Source organism: Poecile atricapillus, chromosome 2 (genome assembly GCF_030490865.1).
Source record: "Poecile atricapillus isolate bPoeAtr1 chromosome 2, bPoeAtr1.hap1, whole genome shotgun sequence".
In the NCBI taxonomy this organism is placed as follows: Eukaryota; Metazoa; Chordata; class Aves; order Passeriformes; family Paridae; genus Poecile; species Poecile atricapillus.
The window spans coordinates 35776691-35799995 of record NC_081250.1 but is presented as its reverse complement, the minus strand read 5'-3'; the positions used below and the strand labels follow the sequence as shown (position 1 = coordinate 35799995).

The 23305-nt window shown below is 38.5% G+C and overlaps 1 protein-coding gene across 2 annotated transcripts in view; it reads left to right on the top strand.

The window, feature by feature from the left end:
* The window catches only part of RFTN1 (raftlin, lipid raft linker 1), a 96507-nt gene that overhangs the window by 2756 nt on the left and 70446 nt on the right, over window positions 1-23305 (top strand). For both annotated transcript variants that reach the window (XM_058833288.1, XM_058833287.1), the window contains exon 2: window positions 7636-7791. In XM_058833288.1, coding sequence (XP_058689271.1) covers window positions 7647-7791 — 145 coding nt within the window. In that variant the 5' untranslated portion in view covers window positions 7636-7646. The remainder of the gene's footprint in view (window positions 1-7635; window positions 7792-23305) is intronic.

The following is a 23305-nucleotide window of genomic DNA, read 5'->3' as shown; positions in this document are numbered from 1 at the left end:
CCTCTTCCTCCCACCCTGTTGCTCATGTGCCCACACACACCCACCCACACAAACCAGCTCTGTTTCCCTAGAGGTGTTTAAGTGTGGCTGGTGGCAGGGAGTCTGCAGAGGTGGCCTGGTGACTTGCAGGTCCAGGGACAGCACAGAGCAAAGTATTTTCTGCAGGGCAGCAGAGTTGAGTCCAAACTGGTGGTGTGAGCACTGAAATGAGAGCAGTAGTACCTAATAAGAGTTTGTTGCAATCATGTTATCACGGTGGCATGTTATTTGACATGCTGCATTCTAGTGCTGTGCTTTCTTTGTGACTTGTGTTTACAAGACCTGTCAGGGTAGTCTGTTCTAACTTTACTGAAACTGTATTCATGTATTACTTTGCTTTCTTCCTTAAGCTTAGGAACTCTGGAAGCTAGACTAGCAATTGTCTTAATGAGCCAAATTATGTTTTTCACTGTTTTTTTGTGTAGTCAGTACATTTTCTTGTTTCCCTGGGAGACAGTACCAAACCCAATGAAATAGTTTGATTTTTAATTCTAGAAATTTGGGCTGCAGTTCATCATGACAGGTCCTCCAGAATTCTTGGTATGAATCCAGATTAGTCCTGATTAGTGTTCTGCTTCTGTTGAGTTGTGGTATCTTTGGCTTCTCCAGCTTGCCTTGGCTTCTGGCACATTTCATTTTATGCTGATGTTTTTTGATCTGAGACTGTTCCTCTGCAGAACTTTGTTCCTGTCCCTTAAGCTCTCTGCTTATTCTACATTTCCTTCTTTATTAGGTAATTCATCTCGCTGTGTCTGGAAACCTTCTTATGAATTCTCCTGTCACTTCCTTGGGTTCCAAGTTCTGCAGATACTCATATTGTAGTTTAAACATGTTCCAGACCTCCCCTGTGCTTACATCCTCCGATTGCTCATTCCTGTTCGTCTCACTAATGAATTCCTTAGTTTTTAAGATTTGCTTTTTGAAATTGAAAACTGTAATTGCAGATTTAGTTGGGTTGCTCTGTAGTTTAATTTAAATCAAATCAATCATAAAGGCTAAATCTGGGATTATTCTTTCACCAACCTTCCTGTAAGCTGAGATTTAGTTATCAGCCTCAAGTCTAAAATCCTGACAGGACTGGTCAAATTCATAAGTATGTGGTGAAAAAAAACTGGTCAGCTGTAATATCTGACAGTGGATGGGACTGATTTATGGTAATTGTTCCTTGTATCTATAAGTTTTTCAGAATGTTTCAAATTTTTTGGTAAACATTAGTTACTTAAGCACAAATCCCTCCACACAAATAAAAATTGTTGCAGTATTTATTAAATATATGCTTACATATCTTCCTGGTTGGTAATACTATTGAAAAAAAGACTAAGTTGGTATCTCTTGGTAAGGAATTTCCCTCTTAGATGGTGTAATCTCACAAAAAAAGATTGTGCAGTGGTAAGTCAGGATGGGAAAAATGAGAAGTCAGGAGCATGGCTTTTTTCTGGGAACTGACAAAGGGTCATCCTGGCATCCTGTTCTGCTTTCTTTGTTTACCTGTACACCCAGTTTGTCAGGTCTGGTGCTTTTAATTCTCTGCTTTGGTTATGCTGGGTTTTTTTGCCTTGTTATTCCTCCTCTGCTTCATTGCTTTAACTAAGCTAGGAAAGGGGCTTGACTATAATTTGCAAGCGCTCTCAGGGTTTGTTTAAAGCTGAGTGGGGGACTAAACACTCTATAGACTGGGAAAGATGCAAGAATTAAGTGACCACATGCCAGCAAGTGAACTGAGAATGAAGTGCTTATTATTTTGAAAATGGAAAGGTCAGGATTGCAGGAGTGAGGGTTTAAGAAAATAAGCATGTCTCATTACTACACAACAAATGTGAAGTCCTGTAATTATTTGTAAATGCCTTCCAGCATCCCTTTGAGGTATTACCCTTGGAAGGAAGAATGAAGATGAAAGGTCTTAACCAAAATCAAGAGAGAACACCTATTAATACATTGCAGTTATCTTGTTTTCCAGCTGCTGCATTCATCAGTAAGAATACTATATTCTATATTTTGTGAAAAGGTTAGCAGTAACCTAGGGTATGTATTTTAAAAAATTAATTAATTCATGATAAAGCTACAAATACGTTCACTAGTCCTGGCCCATAAATGCTTTAAATATGTTAATGCAAGCTTGTTCTCACTAATTTTGCTTAAAAACAAGCTGACAAGCATTAATTTTCCATACAGCACTTTTTCCTTGGATGCCATTGTAAGTACTAAAATTACCTTGTTCCTATTTCAGCTGGTAGTGTATTTCACTTACACATTTGCTAGAATATTCAGTCTAATGCTATATACTTAGCAGCTGACTCTAAGATTATAAGTATTTAAAAGAATTGTTTCGGAATTATTTTCAAATCATCCCTCTAAGCAGTCATTGACATTATGCATTGATTAGTTGAAATAAACTATTTAGCCAATATGTACTTAGTTGATAAGCATCCCTTAAATTACTTATTCTGGTAATCTATTCAAGCTTCCATTAGCCATGTGGCTCTGTTACATTTCAGTGTAATTTTCATTATTATTCCTCGGAGATAGGTTGTATGAAAGGATGGATCAATAAATCAGAAAATTAGCCTCATTTGTTCCCCAATATACCCCCAAAAGAAAATCAGATAGAAGGAAGGGTTTTATTGTTTTCTCTTCTTTTCTTTGTGCTCTTTTCCTTCTGAAAAGGAATCCTGGGGCCTGAAGCTCTGTTAACAAGAAACTAAGTTGTTAGCTACATGGTATTATTTTATCCTTTTTCTTTGCTAATTCTGAACTTCTTGTATTTCATCTGTTTTGAACACACACTAGCAATATGAGAAAGCAAATTCAAGCTGCAAGAGGGTATTTTAGCAAAGCTGAGGTTCAGAGATCATCAGTTCAGAACTTGACATATCTCTGAAAAGAGCTGTAAAAATTGCTATGATACATTCAAGATACATTCATTTTCATGGATCATAGTGGTGATAAAAGTAGAAATACTGCTGGCTTTTTTTTTTTTCCTTGTTGACTAGAATTTGTTGTAATTTTTTGGGCTTTTTTTCATGGGAAAGGATGGTACTGGTTTCAATAAAACTTGTATTGAGAAGGGGCATTCAGGGGCAGGTCATTTGACATGCTGGGATGCGTTTCTGGCCTGTACTTCCAGATGCTCCCCAGAACTCCTTTGCTCCTGAAGTATACAATGCAGGACAATACTGGGGAGGAGGAGGTGGCAGCAAGAGGTTTATTCTGCAGCTTGTGGGTTGGGTGTTTGGGATGTATGAATCCTGGGTTAAACTCTGTATTCAGTTTGTAGAAACATGCTGCTCCTTTCCTAACCAGTGAAGGCCTTTGCTGTCCTTCACAAGAGAAACTGAGGAATTAATTGACTAGGCTTTGCTGTTGTTCTACAACTCAGCATACCTTCTATTCTTGATGCTTTACGTAATTAAAATGAAGATGCAGACTAAAAAAACCCAATCTGTTGTGAGATTTGGGTTTCAGTTCTGGTTTTATCACGTGGCTGAACACATGAACAGTTTGAGATCAGCAAGATCATAGAGCACATGTAAAATGAATTTGCAATCTAAGCGAGTTTGTGGACAGAATTAATTTTTCTGGCATGTGTAATTGTAAAAGCCTGTAGCTAAATTATAATTTTAGTGGTTAATGTTCTTTATTAAATGTTACTTTTTCAAGTTTTTTTTTTTAAGTATAGAACTTCTGAGTTGATAATTAATTTCTGCATAAATGAAAAAGAAAGTGTTTGTCTTAGAACCTACTGCAGAGCAAAAATAATTAGAAAATTTGGCAGTGTCTTTGAAGGATTGTTTTTCAATTTACTAAAAAGTGAGTATTAGTGATAATATTTTGGTTTAATATGAATAAAAGTGGAATTCACGTGCAGGTATGGAAAGCCAGGATAAATCTATGTCGTATGGTCACCTTAAGCATGTCTTAAAGCAAAGTAATATACCTTCTGAAAATGTGCATTGAAGTGGGTTTAGATTTGAACGCATCAGTGATGAACATTTCTTACAGTACTCTTTGATAACTGCAATGTAGAAAATTAAGAAGGTGAATAATGTCTTGTTGACAAGTAGATTTTTAAGTGAAAAGCAAGGAGATACTTTTAGATGATGGTGGGAAGACTCTGAATAGCACTAACTTTGCTGCAAATGAAAGAAAGGTGTTATTAACTGATGTTAAAAGCCTTTGAAAGGTTATAAAGCAAGCTGTCCCAGAAGGACGTTTGTGGGATAACTTTGAGCAGAATTTGGTGCTTGAGTGATGACTTGTCATACACACATCATCATTATATTTGAGAAAACTTTACCTCTGTGGAATTATGTTCATACTTATTAGTTCTGTTAAAGTAGGAACTTTATTTTTTAAGATTTGTTTTCTGCTGCTGTAGCACTTGCATTTTAATTATAGTGGAGAAGATTGTGATTTCGTGAAAATTATTTTTTTTCCCCTGATCCCTCATTTTTTTCAAGTGAAAGCATCTATTTTCATCATCATTTTCCATATGCAAGCTTTAAGTAACATAATTGCCTATACTTAAAATGTGAGGAAGCCTTTATCCTCAAGGATACTGTTTGAAGTTTTAGCTAAACAGCACAAAGGTGAAAATCAGTCATCTAGGAAGCAGTCACTCAGGGAATTAATAACAAAAAAAAGCGTGTTTTCCGTCCATTCCCAAGTGGGCAGGTAGCTCATGCTGAATGACTTGTGGGTTGTCTTTGTTTGCAGAGGTCATTGCTCACGTGGGTAGTGAGGGTGAAGGAATTGTTTGCCAAAGGGCTGAGAAAATGTTTGGTGGAGGGGGTGCACAGCAGAGTGTCCATGGCTGCTTCTGGAAGCACAGGCTTTTATTTTTTTAGCACTTTCGCCCCAGTTTGGGAAAGAATGCAAAACTCTCTGCCATGTGAAATGCAGAGTCCCCAAGGCCTCCTTCTGCAGCCATCACTGTCTAAGAGTTCTGTGGATTTCAAACTATTTGTACAACTAAAGGTTGCAGGCACTGCAGTGGACTGACCTCTGAAATGGAATTTTTTTCCTTACAAAATGCTGTGTACTTATGACGGGTAAGAATTACTGGGCCATCACTGAAATAAGAAATTTGGTACACTTGCTAACACTTACTGCTATCTTAATTAATCACTGGCACCAGTATACTGCTAGATGTTCCATTATAGTTCATGGAAAAATACCTAGTATATTGTTAGGCTCATTAATATGCAATACATGTTAATATATTAAATAACTTTTAGACTGAAGCAAATAATTTTGCACAGGCAAAAGAAGAAACTGCTGTATATATGAAAGAGTAGTCTTATAATGGTAATAGTTGTCATTACCAAAAAAAAAAAAAAGTGGAAAATATCACTTTGGGAACATAAAAAGATCATGAGGATTTTTAACCTTAAATTCCAAATTTTTAAAAAAAGAGTCTGCAGATCTTGATTTCATTGACAGAAATTCTTAAAGTAGCTTTTACCTTTCTTTCAAAATAATGAGGGAAGGTTGTTTTTTGCTGGATGCGTCCACCAAATGTTGAAACTTCAGGAATACAAATGACACATCATTCTTTTTTCTCAATGCTAGAGGTTTTTATAGCAAATGTTTTTTTTCTGGTTCGATGTGTTGTTCAGTCCTATTTTGATCTATTTATTAGGGACTTTGCAGGATGATGTTGGTCTGCATTTATGGACTTTGCACATGATAAGAAGGTGGGTGGCATTGTTTAGCCCAGAAAGACTTCCAGTTCCTTCTTCCAAGGATGCTGGAGAATGGTGTGAGGCTATTACTGAGCAGTAGGAGCATGAAGGAATAGAGCAAAGTTATGAGGGATGAGTTGGAAACTTTTCAGTTAGTTGTTTTAGATAAAAATAAGAAGAAACATGTTCTTTGTCTGCTAGGAAGTTGACAGTAAACTGTGAATGTGATGATTCAGCTGTGAATGATGGTTTTAGGTGTAGTAGGTGTATTATTTGCAGTAGAGACAGGGAAGCATGAATGTTATTTTCATAAGCCTTGTTAAGATCTCATTTTGAGCATATGGCCACCTGTGTTCATGTAGAGAAATGAGAACACTGATGCAAATGAGAGTGAGTGGGGTGATGAAGGGAGCAGAGATCCTGTCTAGGAAATGGCAGAATAGGACTTGAACGCATTTATCATAGCAAAATTCAGCAAGGGATTTGGTAACTATTAATAAGAATGATTTCACAAGGAAGTATGAGGGAGGGACAAAATTTATAAAAATTAAAGCATGGGATAAATAAAATAAATTAAAAAATTAAATAGAAATAAAAATGTAGATTATTTTCTGCAAATAGTTTCCAAGTACTTTGGGGATATATATTTTGCTAACTTTCTAAGCTCTTGGGGCTGGAGCTTAGGCGTAAGCTTACAAGTAGCTCTTTGGAGATGGTGAACTTGAGCAAGGTTTTCATTCTCTACTTTAGGTTTATAAACTGTCAAGATAAAGGCAGCCCAGATATGTGGCTGAACTTTCTCAGGTGCTCTCTGCTGTGTGTCAGAGCTTGAAGGGAGGCTGTGACGCTGACCTTCCTGATGCTCCATGCAGTGTGTTTACAGAGAATGGATCCCATGCCTTGAAGTGTCTGGGGTGGCCTGTGGGAGCCACTCTTTGTTACTGGTGTTTATTCTGTATTTCCCTCCCTGTCCTCGGAGCATAAGTTTCTCTGTGTAGGCGGAGGCAGGATGTTGGGTGGGTTGTGATGAAAAACCTCAGGTGCCTACATGGTGTGTCTTCATACTTGTGTTTTTTGTACTTGCTGATGGTTGGAATAATTTGCCTGAGCCCCACCAGTGTTGTTGAGAGGAATTATAGGGTTTGGATCATCTGGATATTTTCACCAAGTAATTCTTCTATTCTTTCATACTCAGATGAGCTATAATGTTCGGGATATTGAGAAACATTTAATGTGTAGCAGGAATGGTTGTCAAGAGTAATCCTTTAAAATGTTGTAGGCTGGAAGCTTATTGAAAAGAACTAGATTTATCTAATGCAGTTCTGTGGCCATGTGTCTCTTCTGTTTTGAGGGCAGATTTGTTAAGTGCCATTATTTCCTAAAAAAAGGAGGTGTGAGGAATTGAGGTTGTTCTGGAAATGCAGGTAGTTCTCTGCAGAGAGAACTTGCTTTTTCCATTGAATTACAAGGGTAGATATTAATTTGAATATTACAGAGATCTATGTAAAAGTTAATACTAGGTGCTCTCTTAGTAACTGCATATATAGAAATTGTTACTAGGTTGACAACCTTAATATTAGCAAGCTATTTTGCGTTTTCAGCTGCTTTTTATAATGGAATACATATCTTCCAGAATGTGCCATTGAATACATTTGAAAGATGCAAAATACATACATTTAACTGTCAGTTTTCCAATAAAATCATAGTATGGCTGAGGATAGATAGTAGTAGTATATACTTCAGTTACTATCTGAGCATGTATTTAATTACATGGTTTTAAGTAGTTTGTAGGCAACTTGTATTTAAAAATTAAAAATCACCCTAATGTACTAGTGTGGGGCATGAAACCAGAAAGCAAAAACACAGAGTTAATCATGTTTATGCATCTTCCCTTTTCCCTACCTCTTTGTAACAGGAACTGCTGAAATGGGTTGTGGATTGAACAAATTAGAGAAGCATGATGAAAAACGACCTGGTAATATATATTCAACTTTGAAGAGGCCCCAGGTAGAAACCAAAATAGATGTTTGCTATGAATATCGATTCTTGGACTTCACGACACTAAATGATAGTAAGTACATAATGTTTTTCTTTAATTTTCTTTTTTTGTATTAAAGTAAGTGTGTTAATTGGTTCGTAATGTTTTTTGAATAGTACTTAAGTTCTTAAAACATTCTCATTTTATTTAAGTAAAAGCCTTCTCTTCAGTCATAATACTTCTATTATGAGAGAATGGAAGAGTTCTAGATGGAAGAGTTCTTAGTGACAATTTTGTGTTAATTTTTAGCCTTACAGCTAGTTAGTGGTTTCAGATTTTAGGTTCTTTTACCATTCCCCTTTTATTTGTTTTGCATTCTTAGATTTTTTTTGTTTGTTTTTTTGCTCTGATGTGGACATTTGTTTCTTTAATTTGTATTTTATCCAATTTTCATATGGTAGAGCAATTCTGGTCTGCAAGGTTATATACTTGACTTCTCATTTTCCTTGCTCCTCTTGTGCTCTCTGGGCTCTGTGAGGAGTATTTTGAAAGACTAAAGTTAGTGTCTTCAGTTTCGGTAACTTGCCATAAATAACCCTTATGCGGTTATAGATACTTGGAGGTGCACCCATGTAGGTGGAAACAGGATAGTGGGAGACACTAAAGATCTAAAAAATCAAAGGGGTGAAGATCCAGTCTCATGCAATTTTTGCCTTGTTTTTTTTTTTCTTTCCCTTCAGTCTGAAATAGTCTTGTTTTAACTCTTGTGACAATCCATAGATACTCCATTTTTTTCCTTGCTGATTGACGTCAGGCATCTCTGCCAGTATTGCTCACACCATTGCCTGTGCCCCCTTTCACTTCAGAATTAGCCTGCTCTACAAGCAATTACTCCTCACACCATTTGGAAATCTGAAGCTTGAGCAGAAGGCTGGGACCTGCTTCTTGCTATATATAAACCACCACAGTACCAAAATCTGCTAGAGCTGGCTGGCAGGATTCCAGGTAGAGCCTCTGTGCGCTTGCCCTGCAGTGTGCTGCGACTTCACTTGTTTTGCAAGTTGGGTCAAAGGAGAAGCTGGAGCCATGTGTCTCTTCATGCTGTGAGACAAAGAGCTGCTGGTGTGTTGCTTGATGAGACACCTCGTGCAGCTCAGCGTGTCAGCCGAGAGGGGTGGGAATTTGTTGTGTCTTAAAACCTGTTGCAAGTAGACTTGAGTTTGAAAAAGGTGGAGGTTTGGAACAGGTGATTGGACAGGACTGTGCTCTTGTAGGCAGTTGTGAGAATTGAGAAATTTTGGCTTTGCAGTCTTTGAGTGCCTGTCTTCTGTATTTGTGTTCTCATATGTTTTTTGATACACTAATTGGGATGCACTGCTGTTATCAAGAGCACCAAGCAAATGGCAGAGGAATTTTTTTCATGTTTATGTATTGCAGTTGTTTCAACATTTATGTGTTTTTATTTCAAAGTGAACTGTTTATGTCCTTTGATAGTTTGACAGCTTTTACTGAGATGTATTGCAAGTTGTGTCATTAGTGAAAGTGAATTAATATTGAGGACACACTTCTCTGGGCTTTTCTGGAATGTTCATCACTGTTCTGTCTGAGTGTCTCTCAAACTTTAGCATGTGCATTCTCCTCTCATGAAGTCTCATGTTTGCCACTCTGTGGAGGAAGGATCGGTACTTGTGGTAGCAATGTGGCTTGCCTCAGACACAGAGGATGTCTGGTAAATAGAAAAATTAAACCCAGGCTTCCCAAGTCTAATTAAATGCACAGGTTTGTTGTAAAGCATACTTGTATACATTTTTTTTACTCATCATAGATTGTTATATTACAATTTTAGGAGGCAGAGACTGTTAGTAGAAGCACTTTATCAGATTCTTGGGCTTGCCAAATAGCATAAGCTCTCCAGCTCCGCTGAGTTCTGCTTTGGCATGTTGTATCCCCATCACTCCAGTCTCTGAAGATGTCAGCAGATAGGCAGATGTGGGGGGATGGAGCTGTTGTTCCTGCTCTTTTCCCTTAGTTATCACCTATGACTATGTGCTCTCAGGATTGGCAATTCCCTCCCTATCCTAGTCGTTTGCTGTGTGAAGGCATGTGTCGCACTGTGTGCTGTTATGACATTCCAGGCCTTTTTCATTATCACTGGTTCATTTCTGTTTTTGCTGAGAAATAACCTCTGCAGATAAACAGAGTTAACAGTGAATGTTTCACCTATATCTGTGTGGATTCCAAGGCTTCTAAGAATGAAATGCTCCTAGAGGTGTAAAAAGAACATTTGGATTGTGGAGTCTGTCTTCTGTGAATCTACTTTAGCCCTTCCAGCGTTTATGTATATCCTGACATAATTTTTTCCACAGGTTTTCTCCTTCATTGGGCTTTTAGAATAAGCCACGTTAAATTATGAGTGGCTACGGAGTATTTTATTTTATTCTTATGCTAGGCCTCATTTACAAGGCTAGTGAGCTTGGCAGTGCAGACAGGTAGTCATTTTTCTCTGTAGCTTTTCTATAGCAGTGATTGCTCTGATAACTGTATCTCTCACAAGTGTTTAATCGTAATGGTGAGAAGGATATGATTATCTCCATGTTGCAGGTAGGAGCTAATTCACAGGTTACTGCCAGAAGTTTTCCAAGTTCGTAGCATTTCCTCATGTGTTCCAAAAGCAGCTCATGTTGACTTCAGACATAAAAATGGATGCTGGTCATATTTGCAGTTTAGAACTGCATGTATTTACAAATTTGATACCCAGATAATGAGAGATCAGTTCCAGAATGTGGCATATATTTAAAGTACACTTTGTCTGGCAGCTAGGCAGATGTAAGTTTTTGCAGCTGTATGTGGGGAAATCCTGCTCCCCTCTCATGCCTTCTGTCAGCTCTGTGAGTTGATTTAACTCATGTATCTGGCAGGTTAAGCAGTTTTTTTGTTTGGTTATCCTCTGTTGTATCTGTGTCTTGTGTAAGGGTTTGAGGAATGCTGGAGTTGGTAGAAGTGGAGGGAGCATGTTGTCAGGAAGAGAAATAGGACCTTCTTTAAAACAGCTCACGCTATTACGAACTCACAGAATTGCTGAGTCAGGTTGGAAGGGACCACAATGGGTCATCTGGTCCAACCTCCCTGCTCAAACAGGGTCATCCTAGAGCACAGGGCACAGGATTGCATCTAGATTGTTTTTTAATATCTGCAGTGAGGGAGAGACAACCTCTCTGAGCAATCTGTTCCAGTGTGCAGTCACTGGTGCAGTAAATAAGTTCTTCCTCATATTCAGGTGGAACTTCTTGTACATCAGCTTCTGCCCCTTGCCTCTTGTCCTAGTGGTTGGCACCACAAAGAAGAGCCTGGTTCCATGCTCTTCACAGTCACCCTTTAGATATCTTATACAGATGAATGAGCTCTCCTCTTGGTTGCCTCTTCTTGAGTCTGAACAGGCCCAGCTCCCTCGGGCTTTTGTTGTAAGAAAGATTCCTCAGACCCTTGACCAATTTTGTAGCTGTCTGCTGGACCTGTTCCAGAAGTTGCATGTGTGTCTGGTATTAAGGAGCCCAGAACTGAACACAGCAGTCTAAATGTAGCCTCAAGAGGGCTGAGCAGAGGGGCAGGATCACCTCCTGTGACCTTCTGGCAATGCTCATTCCCTCAGCATCACTGTCTTGAAAACAGGGATAAAATACTCTCATTATGATCTTTTTTCTGGAGCATTAGCTAGAAACTTAACTTTGCTTGCTTGCTGTCTTTGGTTACTGTTTACCTTTTGACATACACAGCTAAAAGAACGTAAGGAAATATGTTCCTTCATTATATTTTTTATTCTTTTCTGAACTTTTGCCTTGCTTTGCACCATTTCAGATGTCCAGTGGAAAACGGTGTTTGACTGCTGTGTAAATAATGCATAGATGCAAAAGACAGAATTAAGGTTGCCAAGTGTAAGCTTCTTTTTTATGTTTCCCAGTGTTAGAAATTGATTTACTTGAAAGTGAAGAGTCTAGGGAAAGACTTTCAAAGCTTTTGAGGAAAGCAGGCCATGAAGAACCATCAGTTACCATTGTGTGCCACAACACTGATAATCCACATGATTCTTTGGAATTAAAGTGCTTAGATTTGCCACTGTCCTTTACTTTTTGAAAGAGTGTGAAAACTGTGATCAGCAAAGGATTATCTAGTGTAGGTTTGGCTCTTGAGGAGTAAGGGGCACTTTGCTAAGGCATTTCAGACTTGAGGTGGGCATATTTGTTTTGAGTTGCTGTCTTTATAAATCTGCTTTATGAGCCTGATCTTTCTTGTTTCTGTTAAGGTGGCCTTTTACAAGAAATCCTAGTCTGTCTTCCATGTTGTCCCTTGACAGTGTCATTCTGTGTTCTGTTCTTTAGTAGTCTGTACTGTCCAAAGCTTATGGGCTGTTTTTTTGCCTCAGGTGAAACTGCCTCAGTTTTCACCCAAATTAAATCGATAAAATAATCTCACATGTTTATTTATGAAGAAGACATCGCTGTATTTGTGAATTGGATGGCTCATTGCTGGTTTAGCGAAATGTCAGAAGTGCAGAGGAAGTTGTCTTCTCACTGCCATAGAGACAATACTAATGTTAAGTAGCAATGATTGAATTTTACAACAATAAAAAACCCAGGAAAATGTAAGACAGTTACAGCAAACCTATTGCCACAAAGCTGGAAGAGACAAATTAGGGTTTACTCTATAATTCTTCAGGCCTTTACAGAAAAAAAACCCACCAAACAACAAAAGATTGTATCACGTCCCCAAAAGTCAAAAATAGTTTCTAATTTGTGTCCCTCTCCTTATAAATAAAAGGAGATGAAGAACGATGATCTTATACTTCTGCTATTTCCAAGTTTTATTGGAAATAAGAGGCAAATGGTGAGCAAATCTCAGGAGGAAATGTGCTGGGAAATGGAATAGGCTTAAGCAACCATGTTTTCAACAGTGCCTTTATGGGGTAAGCTGGTTTGTTTTGTTTTGGTATTTTGTTGGAAAGAGAAGTATTTCAATAATCTGCATTCCTTCCTTGCTCTTATCTGATCTACTTATTTTGGAAAACTGTACTTGCTTTGACAGATCATACAGAAACTAAGCTAACTTATTCATCCTCTATTTCTTTTTTTTCACCTCTTTGGTTATGATGACCTCCTGAGAAAAAACAGGAATCTGATAGTAATTTATCTCTTCACTTCTCAGAATAATGTGGAATTTTTTGTATTTAGGGGAATTGACTTGTTTGGATTTTTTTTTTTCCTGCTTTGCTTTACATTCCTGTAGTAATTCGTTGGCCTGATGAGTTACGATAGGTTTTGGCCTTGAATAAAGTTGGCATGAAACATATGCTAGCCATGTGATGAGAATGGAATGGGGTATAAATTTTTTTTAAATGGGTAAAGGCTAAACTCTGAACAAGCCATTTGTACTGTAAAACCACTAAAATCCAGATGTTTTGATGGAATGAAAAATAGCAATACTTCACATGTCCCAAAGAAGTTTTTAAGTTATGATGTGAATACATGAGCATATGGTTTTTATCCCGATTATCAAGAATTTGTCTCTTTAGTAAAAAAAAAATTAAAAAAAATCAAAGCAAAACATGAAGAAAATTATTTAAAAGTAAGGCTATTAATGGTATTCTAACATTCCCACCATATTTTTTGCTTGAATATTGTAAATGTTATAGTCTAAGGAACATGTACAGTATTCTCAGTTTAATAAATTTACTACATACATAAAACCTTCTTATGTGAAGCATTTTGGGGTGTGTGTATACATATATATGTAAAAATAAATTATATATATATATATATGTAAAATTTGAAAATGTTTTCATCTTTCAAGTTCTGACAAACATATGGACACTTTACCATCATGTTTTTGAAACAGTTATACTGCTTAAAAACCACTTACTACAGTACTACTAAAACTGCTATGGCTGAGCTTTTGATTTTTTTATAGATTTTTTTTCCTAATACAAGCCACAAATAAAGTGTTAGTGGAACTTTATAGAGGGCATTATTATATCAGAATCAATAGTTAAGAATATATCCATACTGAAACCTTTTTTTTGAGATAAAATTTCAATTTTGGTTTAAATTAATCGAAGTGCCCTCAGTTTTCCCCTTGGAGAAGGAAAGAAGCCTGATTCAGATTTGGAAGTGTCATGCACTGGAAGTGTGCAAGTAGAGGACAGAGAAGCATTTTCCTGTAAAATGTGTATGCATTTTTTGTCAGGAGAGTCTTTTCTGCTGTAGAATATAGTACTCGTTGTTGATTTCAATGCTTACCTTCTCTTCCTATCAGTAATTTTTATATTATATTAAGCAGTTATTTGTGCCTGGCTTCTGCTTTCTGTTTCACTTCACCATTCACTTGGGAAAAAAAAAAAGCAAAACCCAAACATAAAAAATAAACAACTCCATGCAAGTGGCTATGTGACTGAAAAAAGAACAAAACCTGCCTCTCTCCATTTGCAGGTGTCATTTGATTTAAGACTAGTAAAAGCAAATATTTCCCCATTGGCAAAGTTATTTAATTTTGTTTTCATTTCTGTAAGCAGAAGAACATAAATTAAATTAGCATTTGAGTTTTGTATTTCAAGTTGACCAGGTCTGTTACTACCATTTTGTCCTCAAGAGTGATGAAATAAAATTAGCACTGCAAAATATTGTTAGGTTATTTATGAGATGTGATAACTTGAACCAGACTGTGGATAAATCGTTTATAACTGACTAAAACAATGCTTCAGAACAGATTAATGTGTAGCAGGTTCAGAGCAGAAAGATGGTGAGCAGGAGAGGCCAATGGATTACTTCTTTGTAGCCCAGATTCTGCTAATGCTTCCCTTTTGTTAAAGCTTTGTCCATGTGCGTATCTCATTCAACTTATTTTGATTATATGTATGTGATATAAAGAATCAGCATAAGGGTTTTTCTGGATCTGAGCTTCTGTCCTTTCTGTTAATCCAAATATGAAGAAATGAAATTTTTTGGCTTGATTTTCTGCTTCAAGTGAATTCCAGTCTATAGCAATACAGAATCACAGAATATTCTGAGTTGGAGGGGGACCCCCATGGGTCATTGAGTCCAACTCTTTAAGTGAATGGCCCATGCAGGGATCAAATCCACAAACTTTGGTTTGCTCCAGCCAGCTGAGATAATTTCCAGTAACCCTTCAGACCTTGCCACTTGTAAGTCACAGCAAAATTAAATGTTCCTGCTGTAGCAGTTTATAAAACTCACTTGTGTGTCTTGGGAAACTTGCAATTTGACATAAAAGGAGCATTCCATATGTTGGGAGTTTAATAAATGCCATAAATTACATCATAAATGTAATTGCTGGAAAGAGTCATTAGATTTGAACTTTACTGTTTTTTAAATAAGGATGCATAGCTGCGAGATGTGTTTTAGTTTCTAAATGGAAGCTCTGCTTTCCCTAATTATTGTATCTAGATCCCTGTTGTGATAGACTGCATGCACTCACTTTCTCTTCTAGCATATATGTATATATGTATATGTATATATATATATATATTCATTCTGTAACTGTACATCAATGAGGTATGCAATACACAGACACATGTATGTATTGTATTTTATACCCATAAAGAGGGTAATCATTAAGAGGGGTAATTCCTGGGGATATGAGCTTTCAATCACTTAAGTTTCACTTTATTTCTGCACTTAATTATACCACAACAGAAAGTGCAAAGAGCTTTATCTAAAGTCCTGTGATGACTAACAGAACTGGGAATAAGTCCTGAACAATCCATTTTGCTGGTGGCTAGATCATGGCCTTCAGAGCAAGAAGGTGGTCAGTAGTATGAATTAGCTATTCTAGCCCAAATCTTAACAGTTACATACCTGCAGAAAAGCTGTACCATTCACATAATTTCAAATATAAAAAAGCTTAAAGTTGTCTGGCATTTCTTGTCCCCTCAAGATCCAGCTGTACTGTGACATTGCTATTTTGTGTTGGAATAATACGTTATAGACAAGATGAAACGTTAGATACAATATGGTATGTATGTTAGAACATCTCAGATATGTTAAAGAATATAAATATGATGTGTTTTGGAACTCTGTTTTCAGCTTATGCTTGGAAACATAGTTTTATTTTAGATGCTTTTTTGGAATCCCAAGTGCATCTAGTGATGTCACAGCCACTCTTTCTGTGTTGGTTCTGCTTGTGTATTTAGACAATGGGTATGTGCAAAACAGAAATGGACTAGGGAGGAAAGGAACATCTGCAGGATGTTTTATTTATACATCTTTCACTTGGTCAAAAAATGTATGCCACAGTAGTCATGTGAGTGCTAACTTTCTAGTCTGCACCCATTCTCAGAAAGAAGATTGGGTTCCTATAATACTCCATTCTTACTGTCCAGTCATTAATTTTATCTCCTGTGTTAGCTCAAGGTTCTTCTTAATGTAGTTACTCAGCTCTTTGAAGAGATACATTCCATGCATCATATTTACATGATTGCTGTAATTCACTCACATCATGGAACAGTACATAAACTGTCTAAAAAGAGCTCTCAACTTCCAAGAAACCTTTTCTTTCTATCAGCAGCTCAGGAACTACACATGGTCTTTCTGACTGGCCACATCTTTTCTTTGGCCTCTGGCATTGCACATTTTTCCAATCTTCATGTGGTTTTCATCCCTCCTGATGCTGTTCAAGAGCCAAGGGGCCAAACTTGGCAGTCCACAAGGCTGGCAGACAGGCATTTCAGATTGAATGGTGAAATTACTAAAGCCCCAGGGGCCCAATCCTGTTTTCTAAGAAGCAAAACTTGCCCTATGTTCAACCGGAGCAGGAGATCACACAGTAACTTCAAACTTGTATCTTCAAATAGTAAATGCCTCATGGTTTTATTATAGGAAATAAGTGATTAGGAGTTTTCTCTGTAGTAATCTGCTGAGTCATTTTAGGACTTGTTGCTACAAATTCTATCATCCAGATAAAATATACAAAATCTGTGCAGTATTGTAATGGAGTTCTTAACATATTTACAAAATAAATTATTGTTGTTTGGCTAAGATCTCATGCAAATGAAAGGTTTAGAATTGGTTCATCCTGAGTGGAACGTAGCCCCTTTGAGAGAAAAAAAGGAACTTTTGGTGTCAATTGCTTTTGAGCTTGAGATTGTGAATGCAACTAATAGATGTACATTGATTGTGGAGGACTTTTTAAAATGTTTGCATTTATATTCCTCATGTTCCAATGTGAAGAATAAAAAGTCTCTGTTGTGATGGGAATGGGGTCAACATTCAGCTGTTTTGCATAGCCTATATTAGTGTCTTTGGGCCAGGCTGGAGCTTCTGCGGAATTTACACTCCCCATTAAATGTGTTTGAGGGTTTTGCTTTGGATGAGTCATGTGTTCTGCTGTACACTGGACGTCCCAATGAATGTGTTTCAGAGCAGCCTGCAGGAAAGGTATCTGAAAAATGCTCATGTCTGGTTTGTGAGCCCTTCTAGGGGCCACTCCAGGATGTGCTGTTTCATCCCAGCATCTGTCTCACACTTATGACTGTACTTGTCATTGCTCTGCCCAAGTGATACTTGGAAAGAAGTTTCACATTCAGAAACATGTCTGATTTCTGTCCTACATCTGTTCTGGGTTTGTTTTCTGTTCCTGCATTTTTCATACATGCCTGATGACTTCTCTTGACTTCTTTTCACCGCTGGGAGCTGTGGCAGCTACTCTGTGAGCACACTCCAGATGAGCTGACTGCCTCCTGCTTCCTCCTGACTGTTGTCTGAGGATAAAGACATGGACTGTGTTTTATGAGTTGTTGCTCTTCTGTGTGCTCTGCTCTACGCTCACTGGGAAGGAAATCACAGGTGTGGGACACAAAATGGGACTGGTAAGGCTAGTGCTTGCCTCTCCACACTGAGGATGGTGTGGTAGGTCAGGATTTGCTGTTGTATGAGCTGCTGCTGTGACTTTGCCATCACTGGATGAAATTTTGGGAGTCCAAATCTAAGTTCACTGATGTGACTCTTGCCGTGTGGAGTCCCATGATTGCAGTACCTTCTGGTCAGTGGCTGGGCAGTTTGGGGAGGTAGGGCAGCTTTGCAGTGACATCCTGCAAACACTGTTCGAAACACTGCTCTTGCAGAGAGGCTCAGCAGAGCTCAGTGTCTAAAAGTGAGGAGAACCAGTCTTTTCCTGGTAGCATTTGGCTGTTTATCCCTTTTATATGGGCATAGTTACTTTGTCTCTTGCCTGACTTTCAATGCCTGTGTTGACTTTTTCTCCATGTTGGCGGATGCCTTTGGCTGCTGATTCAGTGGCCCTTAGGAGTTATAACAGACTTCAGACTGAATTTTTTTGCTAACGAAAAACATGGCTGAAAAGTAGCAGCAGCATCACACCATGTGGGAAAAGGGAGGGGTAAGAGTCAAACTTGTGCCCTGCTCTTATGAGAAGTGATAAAGGAGGGAGAACTGACAAAAGGAACGGTGATAAAGTCTGTCCTTCTGCTCCCCTGGCTTGGAGGGAGGAGATAAAGGAGAAGGAAGGGGAGTAGTACAGTCTGATCAAGTCCTGCAGTCTGGAGATCAATTCCCCTTTACTCTCAACAAGCAAACATGTATTTCTCCCTGGGAAGCATCTGTTCCTTCCCTGCTTTTCTTTTAGCTTACAGAGGAAATGGCCTGCCAGTCCTGTTCCTAGGCTTTTGGCTGAAGCATCCCATTCAGAGGACCGTGCCCTGTCAGCTGCTTGATAGGCTGTCAACACTCAGCTGACACGTCAGATCGTATGAAGCTCCAAAGGGTCTTCATAGCCAGAATCCTTCAATCCTAGAAACTGCCTCCACACTATTTTCCACAAAAAAAACCCCACCCCAGCAATCAAGATATCTGTCAGCCTTGTGATGAGCTGTAACATCTCTAGCCCAGGCTCCCTGCCATAGCATTCCTGCTGCTGTGCCCCAGACAACACAGGCAGTTTAGGCTTCTCCACTGAAGAAGTGGAGTGGAAGCCACAACTGCAGCTAAACAGCAGTGGGGCAGAAGAAGAGTTCAAGTAACATATTGGCTAGCTTTATTGTCAGACAAGATGAATGTGGCCCAAAGTTACAAGTAAAGTGATAAGGAAAACATGGAGGGAAAGTGGGATCTGGAACTCAAGGAGCAGGGACAAAGACAAGGAAAAAGGGTGATGGGGTGCTGATATAACCTATACCAGAAACATTCCCCCAGGGACCGGCATGACAAGAGAATTAACTGGAACAAAATTTAGCCCAGCTTTGGTGCCTGGCATTGCACCTCCAGTCACGGAGAGAACATGAGAGGTATGCATGCTGTCTGTGGGCTGCATGTTGAAATGGGGGGAATAAAAGCAAATCTTCCAACATCCTTCCATTGAATAGAACCTCCCCTGGTACAAAATGAGGCCTCCATGCTCTGGATATCTCTGCAGCAAATCACACGGAGACCTGAGAAGAGCTTCAAGAGCAGGACCGTGTTGGTGCTGCTGTTCCCCTCAGGGGGGTGTGGGACCAGTTGGCTTTTCATGAATGCAGTAGGAAAGGGCACTGACCTGAGGCCTCTGCCATCGATGTCTTCCAAAGAGGTAGAACCACCCTGGCCTGGACCAGTTGTAGGTCATGGACACGGAGACTCCAAACATTGTGTGTAATGCCTTTGCTGTGTTCTCCTGTGTTTGGAGAGGGAGGGGATTTCACAGCAGTACCTCACTGTGTCTGGACACTTACTATGCCCTGCTCACTTGGTGTGAGCACTTGCACATGGTGGAAAGAGGAGAAAAGATCTTCAGAAAGGAGTGGGCATTGGGAGAAAATGGAGCAGATGAAACAGGGAAAGAATATCAAAGGATGGGAGTAGCTGAATGCATAAACTAAAAGAATTTGAGGGTCATGAGTGACTGGAAATAGAGGGACAGATAGCATTTGACATGTTTATCAGGAAAAGAAGACATGGCCTTGCATGAATTTTCAGTGTTTTGGGAGCTTTCCAGTGCCAGAGGGATGCCTTTTTGTTGTGTTGTTTCAATGAAGCCCAGCAGGGACTGTGGCTGTCATTCTGACAAGATTTGCTATCAAGTTCTGCTTAAATAAAATCCATCGTATCATGCATGGGCAGGCACGTGGTCTTTTACTGAAGAAGACAAATTTCTGGATTCAAATCCCTTTGGGTCTTTCATGACAACTTTTTTTTTTTTGTTTTTCTTTTTTTGAATCTGAGTGACATGAAAAATGTCCTCTGAGTGTATTAGACTTATTTCTTCATTGAACATGGGAAAGCTTATTTTAAACCTTAAAATGCTGTCATTTCTAGAAAAGATCAACATTCAATTTAAATGTTGTTTAAAGAATAACCTGAGAACATTTAGGTAGTTTAAATCTATCAAGGAAACTGCACAATTTCTCACTTTCTTTTCCCCATTCTGTAAATTGTTGCTTTAGCAACAAGCATAATTGTGACTGCAATTTTAATTAAGGTTGTGAATATTGTACTCAGCAAAATAATGTAGTTTGCAAGCCTTAATGGTTGTCTCAATCTTAACTGTTCTGGTTAGTGTTCTTACAGCATTTGCATGGGTTTTGTGTGTGAATGCCTCACCTGCATTTTCTTAACCTTGACTTGGTATGTAGAGAGGCATCGATCTTATGCCCATGAAGGTGCTTTATCTGCTTCAGACCTTTGTTACTGTTTTGTTTTTCAGTGCCTGTGTGTATGTGCACAGGTGACAGGTAGCCTAGAAAGTCTGTAGAAGACGTAAATATACTGCTGAGCAAACATCAGACATTGGGCCTGGTATAATGCTTCTTTTCGCCATAGGTTTCAGTTTAGTACTGCATTCTGGGTTGCTGGTTCATGGCTAGGCTGCAGCAGTGTCAGAACTCTTCAATGTAGTCACTTGGTGAAATACCATTTGATCATTACTATCTTGCAGCCATAACATATTACAAAGCTGATAAAGATTGATCCAGGCCTCCAGATTGTGGCCTTCTCTTTAAGCGATGAGGCAGCCTGAAAATATGTTCACTGCTTCTGTAGAGGACAAGAACTTATTAGCATTTACCAAACACTGTACTAGTTTTGCTTCCAGTTCCCCAGCTAGCTCCTTTGGCACTCATTCATCTGTCTTGGCAAAACTCTGGCATGTGTTGCAAATTTTTGTCCCGTGTTTTAAACAGTCTCAGCGACTTGGTTTTATTTTATTGCAGTCATACAAGTGTGTAATATCCTGGACCTTAAAGTGACACAATTACTACATGAAATTGCAGCCTGCTTTCTGTGATACAGCTTGCACACCCAGCAGACTCTTGGCTTGTGTGTAGTAATGGTTTTGCAAATGACTTGATACTTGTGACACACTATACTCTGAGATAGGAGGTGGCACGTGAGAGGTTTCGGCTGAGTCCGATGCTTGCTCAGCAGCTGCTGTAGTGAACTGGTGTGGCTCTTCCTGGTATGTGGTAACCCATGGACTGTGATAAGGCATTGCACAGGAACTGCAAGTTTATGCCTTCCCAGCCAACTGGTTTTTGCAAAACCTGCTCGTTTCATATAAGTGGAGCTCTCTTTAGTTGAATTGTACAGAACTTGCAGCTTCTGTCTCCCCCTAAATAATCATCCTCAAAACCTGAGACTTGCAGTGATTAGCTACAGAATCTTCTTGAGAGAAGCAGTCCTTTCAAGGGGAAGGGAATCTCATTAAGCCTTTGCTGTGAGCTGCAGCTCTTGATCAGCACACTAAAGACAAACTTGACAGTCATCAGGTGAGTTAAGAACTGCAGAAATATTATCTGTCCCTGTTAAACACTCGTCAGTTGAAAGAGTTCATCTCAGTCTGAGAATACAGAGGCTTTTGCGTACGATGTGGCACATAAAAAATTAAAGACATCAAGGATGTGAGAAGTCCTAAAGGTGCCACACGTTTCCAAATGAATTGATAAAAGGCCTTAAATCTGAAAGAGAATGAGGTATGAGGTTTACAAATAAACAGGTGGAATTTTTGAGAAAGTTAGAGATATGCCAGGACGTGGTTACTAGTGACGTATAAATAAACAGCAGTCTACTGCTGTAGCTCCTCATTTGCTAAGCCCTTTGTGGTGTTCTTCTATTTGAGCAATTGTTTCCTGTATTTCTTAATAACAACTGATAAAAGAATTGACAAACAGTCTGAAATTGCATGGGTTAATTCACTAGCAGTTATTATACAGATTACTAGTAAGCAAAAAAAATTAGCATCTACTTCTATCTCAAATCACAAAACAAAAGAACAAAAAGAGTGACAGAATAAGTGGTCTTTTGTTAAGTTATTGTCTCATAAAGTTTGGAACTGTGTCAGAATTGCTTTTTTTGTTTTGTTTTGTTTTTGTTGTTTATTTACTTACGAATTCTCAGTTCAGATGCAGCATCTGTCTTTCTATGCAGTCCTTCTACCCTATTTTTCCAGCTGGGTTGAATGCCTTGATGAAGCCTTTCAAGTGATCAAATAGATAAAATTGGACATATTTTGTGGGATTATTTTAATTGTTCTTCACCACATGTTCAGTGAATGCAACACTTTATAATTGTAACACTTTGTTTTCAGGCTGCACTCTTGCACTACTTGTTGCCATTGTTGTTTGTTTAGTTTGGTGGGGGTTTTTTTATTATAGTAAATTTTTGTGAAAAATTGGTCTTCTCATCAACAGATACTTTCAGGGTACTTTTCCAAAAACATTGGTGGAAACTCAGTCTACTTTATCAGTGATATTTCATTATTAGCCAATAGCAGGTCTGGCCTTTTTTGACATAAGAGAAGTTAGAAATAATTCTCTCTGTTTTGCAGAATCCACTTAGGACTGGGGAGAAGTGAAAGTATCTTGGATGTGGGCTGTCATGTGATTAGAAGTTAGAGCCATGCAGATGCCTGTGACCTCACTTTGGGTTGCATTATCAGGGGATAATGAGAGTAGCAAGCAAACAATATCAGCCAGGGCATAGAGGCACTGTGCTTTACACTTTTCCCCAGGTTTGCTTCTGAGGTATTGTCTTCGAAGAGGAGCTGACAGGAATAACAGCCTTTAGTTCTGTTGTGTGTTCGCTGTGAATATGCATTGTCACACACACTGTGCCACCTGTAAAGGTTATCTTCTATTCCTTGTAAAGAGAACCACGAAAATGACCTGTTCGTTTGCCTCTGTATTCTATTATTTAATCAGTAAGAATGTGCATTTAAGAAATTAATTTTTGATGTCGCTAGCCCAAAAGGGATGCTATCCAGGGTGTAAGGGAAGTCTTAGATCTTAAGATTGTCTGCATAATGCATTTTAATTATCACCTTCATACCATGAAAGTATTCTGTCCCTGTTGGACAGGATCTCTGTTACATCTTTATTGCATATACTTACTACTTTGGTATTAGATTATATTTACTTCATTAATTTGTTCCTTAACAGCTTTGAAGATAAGGTTTTTCTGCTTCTTTCCTTTTAGTTTCCAATAATGTTGTAGTTGCACTTTCTCTGACAGAAGTACTCTGAGAAGTAAGGATAAAACAAGGCCTTCTCATAAACTCTTGGAGCAATACTCTGCTACTATTTGCAAACAAAATTGCAACAACAACCATTTTATTG